The following is a 15,569-nucleotide window of genomic DNA, read 5'->3' as shown; positions in this document are numbered from 1 at the left end:
TCACAAAAGGTAAAATCATGCAGATACAAATTAAAACAAACTGGAGAATTTACTTGCCTTTTCTAAAACTTTTTTTTACTCATTTTACATACCAACCACAGTTCTTCCCTCCCTCCCCTCCTTCCTCTCCCCCTCACCTTCACTAACCCATCTCCCCATCCATTCTTCAGAAAGGGTAAGGCCTCCCACAGGGAGTCAACAAAACAGGACCAAGAAGAATTTACTTCTTAATGAATGTCCTAGTTAGCACTGTCAACTTGATATATCCTAAAGTTATCTGAGAGCAGAGGCTCCGCTGAGGAATTACCCATATCAGTTTGCCATGGCATGTATGTAGGGGCTGTCTTGATCATTAATTGATGCAGGAAGGCCTAGCCCCACTGTGGGCAGCACCATTCCTAGGCTGGTGGTATTGGGCTATATAGAAAGCTAGTTGAGTATGAACCCAAAAGAAAGCCAGCAAGCAGCATTCCATTGTTTCTGCGTCAGGTTCCTGCAGGAGTTGCTGTCCTGATTCCCCTCAATTACAGACACTGAGTTAGAAGCGTAAGATGACATAAATACTTGGTTCCTAAAGTTGCTTTTGGTTAGTGTTTTTATTGCATAACAGAAGGAAACTCTGACAATTTGTAAGGCTAGTAACCCTCTCAAAAGAAGAGACAGACTAGACACGTGCATCAGAGAAGCTGAACTGAAGCTGCACCTGGAGGCCAGGCTGGCTTCTTCCACAGACTGGAAGCACCACTACACAGAACAGCACCTCTGGAGCAAGCAATTTTAGCGCATGAGTAAACAGAAACGATTTTAGATTACTACTATTTATTTACAGCAAAAAGAGCTGTCAGATAACTCAATTCAACTAGAGGCCAGAGACTAATATGTAATAAACCGGAGGAGTAGACTCAAGACAATGAGTTTTCTATGGGCCATAATTTTTCCATAGTTTCCATAGTTTCTCTGACTTCTCATCAGCGACTAGAAAACCTGGATCCAAAACAAGCCTGCTTTGCTGTGGATAGGAGAGGTATAAAGTCCTTGTCCTTTTTTCTGTTTCTGAGGCCAGTGTGGAAAAACAAAGATTCCTATGTGTGTAATGGATCTTGTCCAAAATACGAATGGGGAAGCTATCATTTGTTTTTAAAGGGCACCCTGAACTTCTTTGCTTTAATAGTTTTATTATAAGGTAATAAGGAGATGCACATTTACAAAAATGAAGCACACACCATTCCCATGGGAATGAAGGAAGCATCCCTGCACTGCCCATCTTCTACATGCCTTATTTCTCACCCTCAATTAGCAAAAGGCAATGGTGTGCACAAACCAAGGAACAAACAAGTTCATCGAGTTTAAGTGGACTGGAGGGGAACTGGGGATAAATAGCGAGGGTGAGCTACATATGTCTAAAACATATGAGAACATTAGGAACTGAAGACTGCAAATGAAAAAGGGTGTCCAGAGGAAAACAGAGATGACCATGTTCTCAGCAATGACAGAGCGGGGAAGAGGCCTACCACTTGAACGTCTGGCTAGGACTTCCTAGTCTTCATCTCAAGTTATTGTTCACCGTGTTTCTATAGCTGTAACTGTAGCTGGAACTCCCCACTAGCCACAAAAAATAACTTCAGTTAATGAAATATCGGCGATGGGGCTGGAGAGATGGTCAAGAAGTTAAGAGCCTTTGCCACTCTTCAACAAGACCCAAGTCCAATTCCAAGGGGTCCAATGCAGTCTTCAACAACTGTGGGAACTGCACTCACATAGCATACACTTGTGTAACACATGCACGCACACACACAATCACCACCACTTAAAACTAAAATATTTATGAAAAATAAGGAGAGCGATTAAGGAAGAAACCTGAACAGACCTTTCTAGTCTTCACATTCACATACATATGTTGCGAGCTGCCCAGACTCCCGAAATAATCACACAGGAAACTATACTATTTAAATCACTGCTTGGCCCATTAGCTCTAGCTTCTTATTAGCTAAATCTTACATCTTAATTTATTTCTATAAATTCCATTAGTCTGTACATCACCACGAGGTTGTAGCCTACCGGTAAAATTTCAGCACATTTGTCCCCAGTGGCAGCTCCATGCCTTCTCTCCACTCTGTCCTTCTTTCTCTCAGCATTCAGTTTAGTTTTATCCACCTAACTAAATCCTACCTTATCACAGGCTCAAGACAGTTTCTTTATTAATCAATGGTATTCACAGCATACAGAGGGTAATCCCACATCACCTCCCTTTTTCTGTTTAAATAAAAGAGGAAGGTTTTAACTTTAACATAGTAAAACTACATATAACAAAATAGGTATTGAGCAAGAATTGCAGTTAGAATATTTATATCTATTTTATCTTTTATCATGACAAAGGAAAACTATAACTATCAATTGTTCAGCTCCATCAAAGACTCCAGAAGGATATAATATTATCTAAGTAAACAAGAAGTACATTATAAGCAACTTCCAAAACTCTAAAATTGACAGATATATCTTGTTGCCTGGACAGTCACCCAAAGTTCCTCTGTACTGTTGGGGCATCCATATTCAGCCAATAGGCCTATAGTATCTAGCAGACATTTTCACAAAGCAGGAAATTTCAAAGACAATTCTGCCTATATTGGCACTTTGCCAATCACGTTCTTCTGTGTCCTGCAAAATGTCTGGCAGACTCTTTCATGAAGCAGGAACCTTGAAGGATCATCTTACCTTGGCAAGTTCAGGCAAGTTTCTTTGAGGGTTCTGCATATCCAATTTGTTAAGCAGTCCAGGCAAGAGCAGTTTCTTGCCCAAATGGCTAGCAAACACCATAAAGAGCCTCTTTGATGCCCATCTTCCTCTTGAACTAATTGGTACTGCCAGGAGCAGATGTGTCTCACTCTCATGAAAAGTTCTAAGTTATTAAAACATTTTAAATGCCATATTCTGTAATCTTTGAAAGGTTTGAAGATTATCTATCTACCTGAAATGTATCTCTATATAGCTAGAAAACCTAACATGACTACAAGCTTGACTATTATAGATAATTATCTATTAACTTATTTCTTAAGTATACATTACATTTTTAATCAAGAGCAGAAATACATATATACAGTATAACAAAATTGACCTTAAACTTGTATCAATAAAGCAAGATCCATACCAATGCAAATCTCTATAGAATATCCCCCTTTAAATATAAACAAACATTTATAAGCAATATTTGAGAATGTGGGCATAGTTTTCCCCATACTGATTCCTGCTTTTTGTTGGGCAAAATAATTTTTGGGGGTGTTTATGGTGACCTTTCAGGGGGTCTTGGTGTATCAAACCATACTAGTCTGGAATGAATCCACAGGTTCTCACCTTCTGTGGAACCAAAAGCAGAACCTCTTTTTCAAAGCAGCATATCCTTAGACCCAAAATCTGAAATCAAGATAAATTTAAAATATATGTTGGTTTAGCTTAGCAATCCCCAGAATCAAATGTCTCTCTGCAGCCAAAAAATTCAAAGGCAATACAATAATATACATAATCTAGACTTTCTGTGTATATTTTATCTTTATGTGGCTTATTTTATTATCTTTACTCCTTTAATCTATGGCTGTCTGTAATCTGTCTCTTTAAAGACTTTGTTTTATTTTTTTAAAACCATCTTTTCTTTTTACAACTCTCTATACTCTTTTTCTTCTCTCTCCCAAGTCTATGTACATTTATCTAGCAGGTGACCCACTTAAAGGTCTTTTATGTCTGAATCTGTCCTATTGTGTGTCTGTAATTCTTTACTGTCCAGGAGCACTTCTTAAAATGCTGAGAGCTTCTTAAAAACTTAAGCTGTGGCATATCTAGGTCAAATATGGCCCTGCCTGCTTGCTCCACCCAGTTTGAAATGGCGGAGGAGGTCTGTTCACTGCCTCTGAGCTGCACACACCACCCAAGTTCCAAGTATGCAGGGGGCCTGTGTCAAGCCATTAAGCAGTTTGTAACATACTGTTTACAAACCCCATTTAAATGCTCGGTCTCCTGAAAGAGCCATAGTTTACACAGGCAGCATGGCCTAGAAAGCTGGCATTTCAAAACCGTGGCTTTTTTTCTGCTACCACTGAATCAGGAAAACCTCTCTTAAAGGAGCCACAGCATACCACCAACAAGCAAAGCCCATTTGGGGAAAACAAATGCGGCTAAGCTTTGCTTTTTAGTGTCCGAATTCCTTTCCAAGCCCTCTAAGGTTTTATGTGGATTTAGTCAACCACATTGGCACCAATTTGTTGAAGGGAGCAGCTTGTTTTGTTTCCTGGCCACCCAGACCCAAAATAATCACACAAAACTATATTATTTAAATCACTGCTTGGCCCATTAGCTCTAGCGTTTTATTAGCTAAATCTTACACCTTAATTTAACCCATTTTTATTCATCTGTGCATCACCACCAGCTCGTGGCCTAACAGCCAAGTTCAGCACAACTGTCTCTGGTGGCGGCTCCATGGCTTCTCTCCACTCTACTCTTCTTTCTCCCAGAATTCAACTTAGTTTTCCCTGCCTAACTAAGTCCTATCCTATCACAGGCTAAGACAGTTTCTTTATTAACCAATGGTATTTACAGCATAAAGAAAGGAATCCCACATCGTACATACACATGAATACATGTGTATACCTCCCTTTACACACACAGGTTTCCCCTGCCACAATTCAGTCCCGGAATGATAAAATCCACACAGCCATTCACCAGTTTGGGATGACTTCACAGGCTTGTCCTCTGACTTGCTGAGTTTGTACAGTGTTCTGAAGGTGCAACTCATCCTTATAAGATTTCACTCTCTCTGCAAATGAGCTAAAGGTCCAGAAAACTGGTTAAGAGTGACAGAGTGAATAGTAGTGTTTGGAGATCTTTCCTCCACAATGCTTTGATTCTATACAATGGATGGAGCTTTTAAGATTAATATCAACATTGTCTGTGTTATGCATGAGTAGCGAGACACCCCAATGAGACCACCACTTTCTGATGCAGTCATACATGGTTTCTTTATTCTTACAAGTTCATGAATAGGGACCTTGTCCCACACACCAGCACAGCAGGTGAGGAAGGAAGGCTTCCAGCTCACAGTGCAAGGGGTCTTTAAAGGGAAAAGCCGCAAGCAGGGAGTTACATGCCTTGACGTTGTCGGATTGGATGCTTATGTTGCAGGTGGCGCTAAGTCAAGAAGGGGTTTTTGTAACATTCCACAAAAAGGCTTGGTACTGTAACAGCTTGTTTGTCTAGCTTCTGATTGGCTATCCTCAGGTCTCTGGGAAGCCGGGCAGTTTTGGGGCTGTTTGTGTCTTTTCTTGGAGTTTCCAGGTACATGACATGGGCACCCAGGGTGGGGTGCCTACTAGGTTAGAATGTCACAAAATGGGGCCTGAGTTTAAAGTGACTTTAATTTTGCCTCTTCACCTCTGGGCCTGTGTTTCAGTTCCCAGGATGGAAAGAAAATATATAATGTGAGCCTCAGTGGTCTAGATTACACAGGAATCATGTCCTCCCTGCTTTCTCCCGGCTAGGCTCCAGGCATTCTCTGACATCTCTTGTGATTTTTCCTTCTGCCTCGGCCGAATGGGCAGGGCATTGTCCTCTTTGTCTCCCTCATGTCTCTCCCTCTGCACTCTCATCTGCTAGTCTACTTCCTTCCATCATCACACACTATAAAGATTTTCCAGCAAATGTTTCCAGAGTTCTTTATGGAGATAATCTGTGGCTAGACTGTAGCAACACTTTCACTATGTATGTGCGTATTAACCACCATGTTCTAATGCCTTCAATGTACAATGAAAGTTGAAACTTAAAAAAAAAAATCAAAATATGTTGTGTTTATGTATGAACATTTCAAAGAATAATAAAAAGTATGGTGTTCCAATCCAACAGAAGGCAGGAGCTGAAAATCTTTCCCTTCCTTGGTGGAATCCCTCCCTCTCTCTCCTCTCTCTCTCTCTCTCTCTCTCTCTCTCTCTCTCTCTCTCTCTCTCTCTCTCTTTTGGTGTGTATGTGTGTGCAGGGGCAGTTCCTGCAGAGCCCAGAAGAGGATGTCAGATCCCCTGGGGCTGAGTTATATACAGGAAGTTTTAATCTGCCAGTGGGCTCCACCTTTCAGCCATGAAGCATGAGAACTCCAGGGGCACTCTGGCTGTGGGCACGGCCTGACTTCTGGCAGTTGGAGTACCATTCCTTCATAGCTGAAGGCATGGCCTGACTTCTGGCAGTCGGGGTACCTTTCCCTCCAGGGCTGTACCATGTGTACTTACCAGGGTTTAAGATTCTCAGTTCCACAGCTGATAATGGAGGACAAGCAATCTACGTTTCTCCTGTTTTTTCTTCACCCGAACAGCATGATCCTCTCTCCCCATTATGAGTGGTGGCTGTGCAGATTAGATGTGTAAAATGCACCCTTGGGGCTGGGGATGTAGCTCTAGAGGTACAGTAGCTGACTGGCATGTATGAACTTCTAAGTTCCATCACATAAACCAGGTATGATGGCACATGTTTGAAACCTTAACACTGGAGAGGGAGAGGGATCAGGATTAGAAGTCTTAGGTGGTCCTCAGCTATGTGAAGAGTTCAGGGCAAACCTGGGATACACTGACAGTCTGGCTCAAGGGAAAAAGAGGGCAACAATGTGGCTTAGTGAGTAAAGCAATTGTTGAGTGCAAATCCCCGAAACCATAGAGGAACTGGAACAGTAGCATGCATATCTGTAATCCCATAGTTCCTGTGCTGAAGTGGGCAGTAGAGACAGGAACGCCCCCAACTCCAAACTGGCCCGCCAACTACCCTGACAGGGACACCAGCAGGAAACCAGAGATGCTGTCTCAGGTAAGGTAGAAGGTGGGGACTGGTACTTGTGGTTATTCTTTAAATGTGAACACTGAAGGCCTATGGGAGCAGGGTGTCGGGGGCGGAGCTCAATTATTTTCAACTTACAGGTTCACTGAACACAATCCACCAAAAATCAAGAATCGTCTGTTTCATCATGGGAGTAGGAGTTTTAAAAACATATTAGCTATATACAACCTTCACTGAATATGAACTTAGCAGAAACGAACACAAGGTACAATGGACACAACACACAGGCACCCCTTTCTCCTCCCCATTTCAGTGTGAAATGCTGGGAGCTGGCTTGATCCTGAACTTTCCTCTGAGCCCTGAAGCTCCCTGAAGCCACATCAACTCACCCATTCCCCAAGCCTCACTCAAGTGAGGTCTTTATATGCAGATGCTTGAGTCAGAGACATTAACGAGTTTCTAAGTGCTTCTGGGGTTAAGACAATCTGCTCTGACAGTTTAAGCAAATTCGGCTGAGGGTACCAACAACAAAAATAGAACACAACCTGTAACTAGCACGTCACTGGATAGTGGAGTTCCCTTTTTGTACAGCATGATAAGAAACAAATTAAAACAAAGAATCTCAATCTCAGAAGCTTAATGATCGTTTTATTACCGTTCGTTTGAAAGAAAAATGGGGCAGGCAAACTAAAACTCTCAGCAGCTTGGAAGACAGGTGAAAGACAAGAAATAATCATGCCCTTTTGACTTGAGAGAGCATCGGGTAGAATCAGTGCAAGCATGCTTAGGGCTTTGAAAGGCAGCCAGAGAACATAGAGAAAGGGGAACTGTTAAGATTCAGGCATTATGCTGGCTGGCCCTGTCATCTGGCAGGATGGGTTCCGGCAGTACCCTGGCCAGCGCAGTCCTGGTCTGTGAGCAGGTGCAGGGTTGCTTTGAGGGGTGAGCTTCTGCCCACTCCCTGGTCTGTCTGTCTGCATGGTGCATTCTGTCACCATCCCAGGTTTGGACCCACCCATGGGACACCACAAAGGTCCCAATCATGCTGTCTCATAGCAGTAACATACCTTCAGGTCAAGAATTCATTAAACATATGCTTCGGGCAGCTTAGAAGGCTACGTCTCTGCCCAGGGCCAGAGGTAGAACTCAGATTCTATTCTTGTCCACAAAGACAGCTTTCTCTAATGAACCTCAAAATAACCCTGCCCTCTCCACACTTTCAGGAAGTATTTTAAATTTTGATTTGAGGAGCAATTATGCTTCCTTTTCTTAAAAATTGATATTATGGGGTCTGGAGCTGGCCCTCCATGAGGATAATAGGTAATTAAATTAAGACAGTGCATGGGGGTATTCCTTTGTGTTTTTTTTATCTTTATTGCTTTATTTATTTATTTTTAGGTTCTGGAGGTGGTCAGCAAACTGGATTAAAGACACATTACTCACCCAAATCTCCATCATTGCACGGTATTCCTGTTCTACCTATGTCATTATCATAGGAGAGTGGTGAGCAATCTTTATGACCAATTTTACTGTAAAAGAGTGAAAAGGAGATTCGGAAAGCACTTTAATTTACCTGTCATCACAGCATAGAGGAGCAGGGCAGCAACGTGCCTCTGTCTGACATGATCCTAGGCAGGCAGAAGGGCATTTGTCTTCCGGCTCGCTTTCTGGCCTTACCCCCATGCTCTGGAAGGCTACTGTCTTGTGTATATCCCTGCTGAATGCAATACGCCTGAAGACTCCTGAACCATTCCCTGCTCCTCTCCTGGCTCCACCCAGGCCTCTGGGCTTCCTGTGTGGGTCCCTCTCAGCAGCTGTTTGAGTCCACTCAAGAATGATCCTTGATGCCATGACCTCATAATTCACAGGACCTCAGAGCCCTTGGCTGGCCTCTGGCTGGCCTCTGGCTTCATGTTTTTTTCCTGCTGTAACTCCTTTTGGGGCAGACCACTCTTTTCTCCTTGCTTGGCAGGCAGCAGAAGGCCCTTACGAGACCAGTCCCAATCCTCCTTGCCCACCTCTTCCAGCCCCCGCATGCACCTCGAACTGTGCCTGCAGTCCCACTGTGCTGTGTCCATATGGGGTCCCAGACACCGTGAGTAGGTTTCCCCTTCTGTAGGCAGTGGGGGGCAATGATAGGCAGGGTGACACTTCTTCTCAGCCCCCTCCCTACCTGCTGGCTATCCTCTGCAGAGTCAGTTGTAGGGGATGAGATAAAGACTCGAAGGGTTGGCACATCAGTTGTCCTCTTTTGACACCGAGGGAAGGTGGTGGTGTCTGTGGGAGTGGGGAAAGGTGTTATTCCTGGTTGCACTGCCTTGGTTTGTCTCGCGAAGTCACCCTGCTGGCGTGCCTGGCATTGCAGTAGGCCATAGGTTGCCATGGGCTCATCAAACAACCTATTGAGTAAGGATTTCCGGATGTCATGTGGGTTGAACCCCATATCTGCCATGGCTGCCATGATCGCAGGGTCCAGGCATCTAGGGCTCATCTTATCACAATGCCTCGATGAACTCTCGTCCCCTTTCCTGAGCCACGGATGCTTCACAATACCCTTCAGGTTTGGTCTCTCTGTAGGGTTCACTGTTAATAAGCAGCGGATAATATCTCTCAGCTCTTGTGAGAGGTGGGAGGGAACATCATAGTGTCCTAGCAAAACCTTGCCCCGAAGCTCTTCAAAGCTGATACCTTCAAACGGCAGAGTTCCGGTCACCATATAATATAGGAGAACACCCAAGTTCCATGTATCCACTTTGGTGCCGTCATAGGGCTGGCGCAGGAAGAATTCCGGGGCACTGAATTGTAAGGCACCGCAGAACTTGTGAAGCTTCCTCCCGGGTGTGACAAAGGCGCCCAGGCCAAAATCTATAATTTTCACTCTGCCCGTAGCATCCACCATGATGTTGTCTGGTTTGAGGTCCCTGTGTACTATGCCTTGGTCATGGCAGTAGCACATAGCATGTACAATTTGTCTGAAGATCTTTCGGGCTATGCCCTCCTGCAGGTAGCCAGCTTGTTGAATCCAGTCCCAGAGCTCGCATCCATCAGCCAGTTCCAGGATCAGAAAGATGTTCTGTTCTGTTTCAATAATCTGGAGCAGGGAGATGATGTTGGGATGGTTCATCCTCTTCATTATCCCCACTTCGGACCTAATTAGGACGCTCCGCTGCTTCTCCTTCAGCAGGACTTTTATCGCCACCCGCCGCGCCTGTGAGGCGATGGTGCGCCAGCTTCACCTGGGCACAGCTGCCCTGGCCTATCGTCCTCAGGATGGTATACTGTGCCCTGAGATTCTCGTACGAGAGGGTAGGCACAGGGCTGGGCCTTGCTGTCAACTCACCCCTTGGACCACACATTATTGGTAGCAAGGCTACCCAAATAAATAGAATTAAAAGTAAAATGAAAACTAAATTTCAAAAATTTAAACAAAAATAAACCAAAATTTCTCCTAACACATACACACACCAAGATACTAAAAACCAAAAAGACAAAATAAAAACCAAAACACCTAAAAGAAAAGCACACACACACACACAGACACACACACACATTCACTATCTGTCAAATCCCACTAAACATTGCACCAATCAGAATGCCTCTCAAAATACCCACAGAAAGCCCAACCAGTTCATCCTCCTGCTGGTTCAGACTCCCTCACAATGGCCCCTCCTGATGAGGTCATATCAGGACAGGGACCAGTCACTCTGGACACAGTTCATACTAAGGGAAAGTAGTCAAGACTCTGTCTTAGGTGGTCTTCGGAGAGTGACATTTGAGCTTTTAGAAATGAAAGCATCAACCCTGTTTTGGTTCTGGTTTGGAAGTCGGTAATTCATCCTTCTGTTTCCAGGGCCTCCTGCCCTTCCATTCACCATCACACAGTTTCTTTCAAGTCTGACTCGTTGGTTGCCACTTAACTGATAGAATATTGTTTAGAAATGTACTATAGTCATTCACCTATAAGACTAATCGTAAGATACCTTTTCTATTTTTAAATTCATGCAATAACAGATCAGGATTCCTTCCCTCTCGGAACTAACGAGTCTTTCCCATCACCAGTGTAGTACCAGCTCGCCATGGAAGCAGCTGCCTTGGCCTTTACCACCACATCATGAGTGACTCTGGCTAGCATTCCAAGCCTCGTAGAACAGAGTGTCAGACGATTGAGTGAGCATGGCATCGTGATCGTCAATACCCAGACTCCTCTTCAACTGACATTGCTTGTGTTGAGAAGGGTGTATCCTGCCCTTGGGACACCATGTTGCCTATGTGTGCACCAAGCCTCAGTTTGTACAGCCATAGATTTGCCATTTTGCTGTAGTGGCTGGCTCTCATTTGGTGACTGTTTTATAGAACAGAACTGGGCAGTTATTTGAGTTTTGTCTGTCGTTTGTTACAGTGCCTTTATTTAGTCCCCAAATCATCATGGACCTCAAAAATTCCCATTGTGAAAAACATTTTTTTTGTTCCCATTTTGTTAAGTTTTAAGTTTTTCTCAAGAGTATATATACTCTAAGTACAGTATATTCCTCTCCTGCCGCGTTCTTCTTACCCTTCCTTTTCTCCCATCCCCCAGTCCCTTTTATTTGCCTTGACAATTCCATTTCACTTCTACCTAAACCATATATACTTGATTTTATGTGACTATATAAAATTTAGGAACAGCAAATGATAAAATGTCTTTCTGAGACTGACTTTCATGGCCTGACTCTCTCAGTTGCATCCATTTTCCTGTGGCTGACATATCATGCTCTTCTTCAGGGCAAGAGGTGTTCCATTCTGTGTGGAGAGCACATCCCCCAGTCACTCTTTGTCATTGGACACCTGGGCTGATGCCACACCTCGGCCATTGTGAAGAATGCTGCGGTGATCACTGATGTGCAAGTGTCTCCGTGATACAGGGACTTTGTGGTCTTTGGGGTAAATACCGGGAAGATAACTGGGTCAGAGGGAAGTGCTGAGAAACCACCACATTGGTAGCAAGAGAAATACCAATCTTTTATTTCCTTCTTCCACAATCACACAAACATTTCATATTGTTTTCTTATGAATACCGTTCTGACTGGGGCAAGAGATAATATCAATGTGCTTTCAATTTGCATTTTTATGGCAGTGAGATTAAAATGTTTTCATATGTGTGTTTGCTGGCTATTTGGATCTCCTTTTTTGTGAACCGTCGGCTCACTGAATAAGCCCATTTGTTGACTGGTATGTTTTCTTACTGCTTGGATGTGGAGCTGGTCAAGATTTTCCTTCATTCTGCAGGTTTCTTTACTCTGTTAATTGTTTCTTTTGCTGTGTAGAAGTAAAGCTTGCTCTTCTAAGAACAACCATTGATTTAGACCCTTTATGATGCAGTGTGACTGACTGCACCTTGGTTTGGTCATATTTGCAGAGACCTTATCTAGAAACAATGTAGCAGACAAAAGCTTCAAGGAAAAATTATTCCGAGGCCACTTTGTGCTACACAATACACACATTTTAGACTGTACTGAGAGTCTGTTATTGTTGTTTTGTTGTTATTAGAAATTTTTCTTACAACAGCAGTGTTAGTAAAGGTAGAATCAGCAGGAAGTGGAAGAGACAAAAGAAGTTGTCTGTGATGCTTAAAGTCTTAACTTGGCTGTAGCTGAGGAGGCTGGGAAAGCACCCTTCTGGGTGTATCTTGAGGGGCTTTCCAGAGATGACTGGCATGTGGGACAAAAACAAAGAGGGGGAAGACCTAGCTGTGGACAACACCATCCTGCAAGTAGGGGACTTGGATGAAAGGAAAAGGAGGAAGAAACCAGTTGGCATGGGCTCCCTGTTTCTTCTTCGCCTCCTTCCCAGACATTGTGAACCAGCAGCTCCGCAGCATATAACTGTCCATTAGAAATTCACACAGGCTGCAATTGAGCATGTCCTGTCTGCCCGAACTCAGCTTCAGGCAGAGGTCAGAAGGGAATCAAGGACTAAATGGAAGAGGAACAAACACCTCTGCTGTGGAGGAAACTGTTCCACCCAACATGCCTATTTTGCTAGAAAAAGTGGGGACCAGCAGAAGTAACTCTCAAGAGCAAGGGTTGAGAGTCAGAAAGCAACCCATAGACCCTTCCTCCACCCCGACAATCTGTGTGCTGCTTCTAAAGGTGCCTGATCTCTCCAGCATTCGTACTGAGACATCCACCACTTCCTATGGCATCTTTCCTCATGTAACAGCCTTAACATTTTATATGCACACACAGGTCCATGAGAATACCGGAAGAACCCACCCACATGTTGTTACAAAACCTAATTGTTAAAGCTCTTATTAGAAAGTTGAATGGGAATCAAAACCCAACCATAGATAATTAACTTCTATGCCTCCTTGATTACACCATTGTGGAATCTTTTGGCTGTAAAGAAATAGCTAAACTGTCGACAGCACTACAGCTATATGCACAATGAAAGATTCGGAGACAAGGATGTCAGTGCTTGATAATGACACAGGTACAGAGGGTCTCAAAAGCAAGAGGAACTGAGAAAGAGTCAAGGGCTCAACTCCTCTTTTTTCTTAATTACTGCACTGACACTGCATCCTAGGAACAGAAAATCAAGCATCATTTTCTTGCCTAACCCCACAGTGCTACTCCCCAAGAGTTGATCATCACTCGCAGCATAAACCACAGCATAATGCTTTTCTTTCTCCTACTCTATATCCCTGAATGTACTTGCCCAATAATATTTGCCCAGTCAATGAAACAATAAAACTTAGATTTTAGTGTTTGTTTTATAATTAAAAAAAACTCCAGTCCTTTAGAGAGAAATTTATCCTATTCTTCATACACATTTGATGTGTGTCAATAAGGAGATTGTACAAATGTTGCTAAATGTTTTGAGAATACACATAAAAATAATACATGTGAAGATTTCTGTCCTGTGAGATTTCTTTGAGACTTAGAGATTTCTTGTGTAGCCTAAGGTGGATTCCAATTTACTCTGTAGCAGAGGATAACATGACTTCTACTTCCTGTCTCCACTTCAGAAGAATTGCGGTCATATACCATCAAATTCTGATTAAACACACTGTTTTATGCTTCCATTGTCTCTGTGGTATCAATTCATTTGACCCACACAACCACTCATTCAGTTATTGCAGTGCCTATTTCAGCCTCCAAAGGACTGAGGTGGGGAAAATATGACGGTTTTGCCCAGTTGCTATCGTGTTATGGAAATACCTCACCTGAAATTTCAAGGCCACCCTCTCTTCTTTCCCCAGGTTTTCTACTTGCCACATTATAGGTCTAAATACAATCTGTGACAGGCACGCACTTCTCTAGAAAGGGGAAGAAGCTGTTTTGAAAAATCCATTAGTAAAAATTATATATTTGGAGTGTTTTGAAACTCAAAAAAAAAAAGTCTATTCAGAAAGAAAAAAAAAACCCACAGTGACTCATGGCCAGTGTACAGGAAAAAATCTAACAAACGTATAGTATAAGAAATGCATTGATCTATTATAATTTTGATCTAAAATACCCCCTCAAGGACCATATGACTCATTTCCCCTCATGTAGCAGTGTTTGGAGGTAAGGCCTTTATAGGGAAATTAGATCTTGGGGACTCTGACCTCATCAATGAACTAATAAATTAATAGATTCTTAACTTGGTGGAAATACTGGGAAGTGGCAGAAACTTTAGAAAGTGGGCCTTCTTGATGGGAGTAGGGTGCCCTCATCTACCTCTCTGTCTCCTGTCTGCTCCGCCTCACCATGGAGCAGAGTCAACAAGACAAAGTGAGGATATATTGACACCTCTGAGAATGGGAGCAAAGCCAAACCTTTCGTTGTCTGCTCTGTTTTTGTCGGGTGCCCTGTCCTACGGTAGGAAGCTGACTCAACACAGCCACCTTGGTAGAGATGAGTACAGCTTTTGTAGTGATAGCAATGATGACTAGACCACTGGTTCCCTACCAAGGGAACACACAGTGGCACAGTGATGGGAAGACTGAGACCAGGGATGGAGCTAAGCATCCATGATAAACACAAAGCTGCTGCATGATGCTTGGTAAGTAATAGTACTCAATAGATGAGCATGGTCACCTCAAGAACGTTGCCCTCGCATTGGCCATTGTCTTCTCTAGCAACAAGCTGGGGGAGACGGTGGGCCTGACCGAGAGACACGGCTGGGAGAGACATGGTTGGTAGATGCGTCAAGGCCCGCTGACTTTCTAGTCTGTGAAATGTTGGTTTAATTTTATGTAAACATCATGGGAAAATGTCCAATCAGGTTCTTTTCTCAAAGGTCTTGGGCCCAAAATGGATAAAAACATTGACAAATTTAGCAATTATGTTCTCTGAGATGAGAATTGTCCTGTCCCTCATGGAAATCATCGATGATCCAAAGAAAAATGAAGATGACATGAGCCTCTCTGTAATTTTATATTTATTTCTTCAGGAAATGAGGTTTAAAAAGCTATGTCTAGTTACTGTAGACTGTTGGTTGCTTCCCCAGCAGCGTGACAATCCCTGTTCTCTCTTCCTAAGGAAATATCCATAATGATGGTCCATGTGTTCCCTAGTCTAGAAGCTACAACTTATCACTTTAAGACACCTTGAAAGTTCTTTAGACAACCCAGGACACACACACACACACACACACAGCCATCTTTCCAATGCTTCGAGCTCCTACCACACAACCCCCCCCACCACCACCACCACCTTTCTCTTCCTGTATCTGCAGTCAGGAGGAAGTCTTTGCTGTGGACTTTACTTGATTTTCATTTCACACTACAAAGTGTGTGCTTGGGGCCACAA

The 15,569-nt window shown here is 43.3% G+C and overlaps 1 protein-coding gene across 1 annotated transcript; it reads right to left on the bottom strand.

Moving 5' to 3' along the window:
- Window positions 1-8,707: 8,707 nt before the first annotated feature.
- LOC130878646 (sperm motility kinase 3A-like) lies at window positions 8,708-10,154 on the bottom strand. Its single transcript, XM_057776686.1, is given in 2 exon segments — window positions 8,708-9,997; window positions 9,999-10,154. Coding segments are annotated over 2 exon segments (1,446 nt in total).
- Window positions 10,155-15,569: the final 5,415 nt, after the last annotated feature.

Source organism: Chionomys nivalis, chromosome 7 (assembly GCF_950005125.1).
Source record: "Chionomys nivalis chromosome 7, mChiNiv1.1, whole genome shotgun sequence".
NCBI classification, from domain to species: domain Eukaryota; kingdom Metazoa; phylum Chordata; class Mammalia; order Rodentia; family Cricetidae; genus Chionomys; species Chionomys nivalis.
The sequence above is the reverse complement of the archived record's forward strand: the minus strand, read 5'-3'. Positions and strand labels throughout refer to the sequence as shown.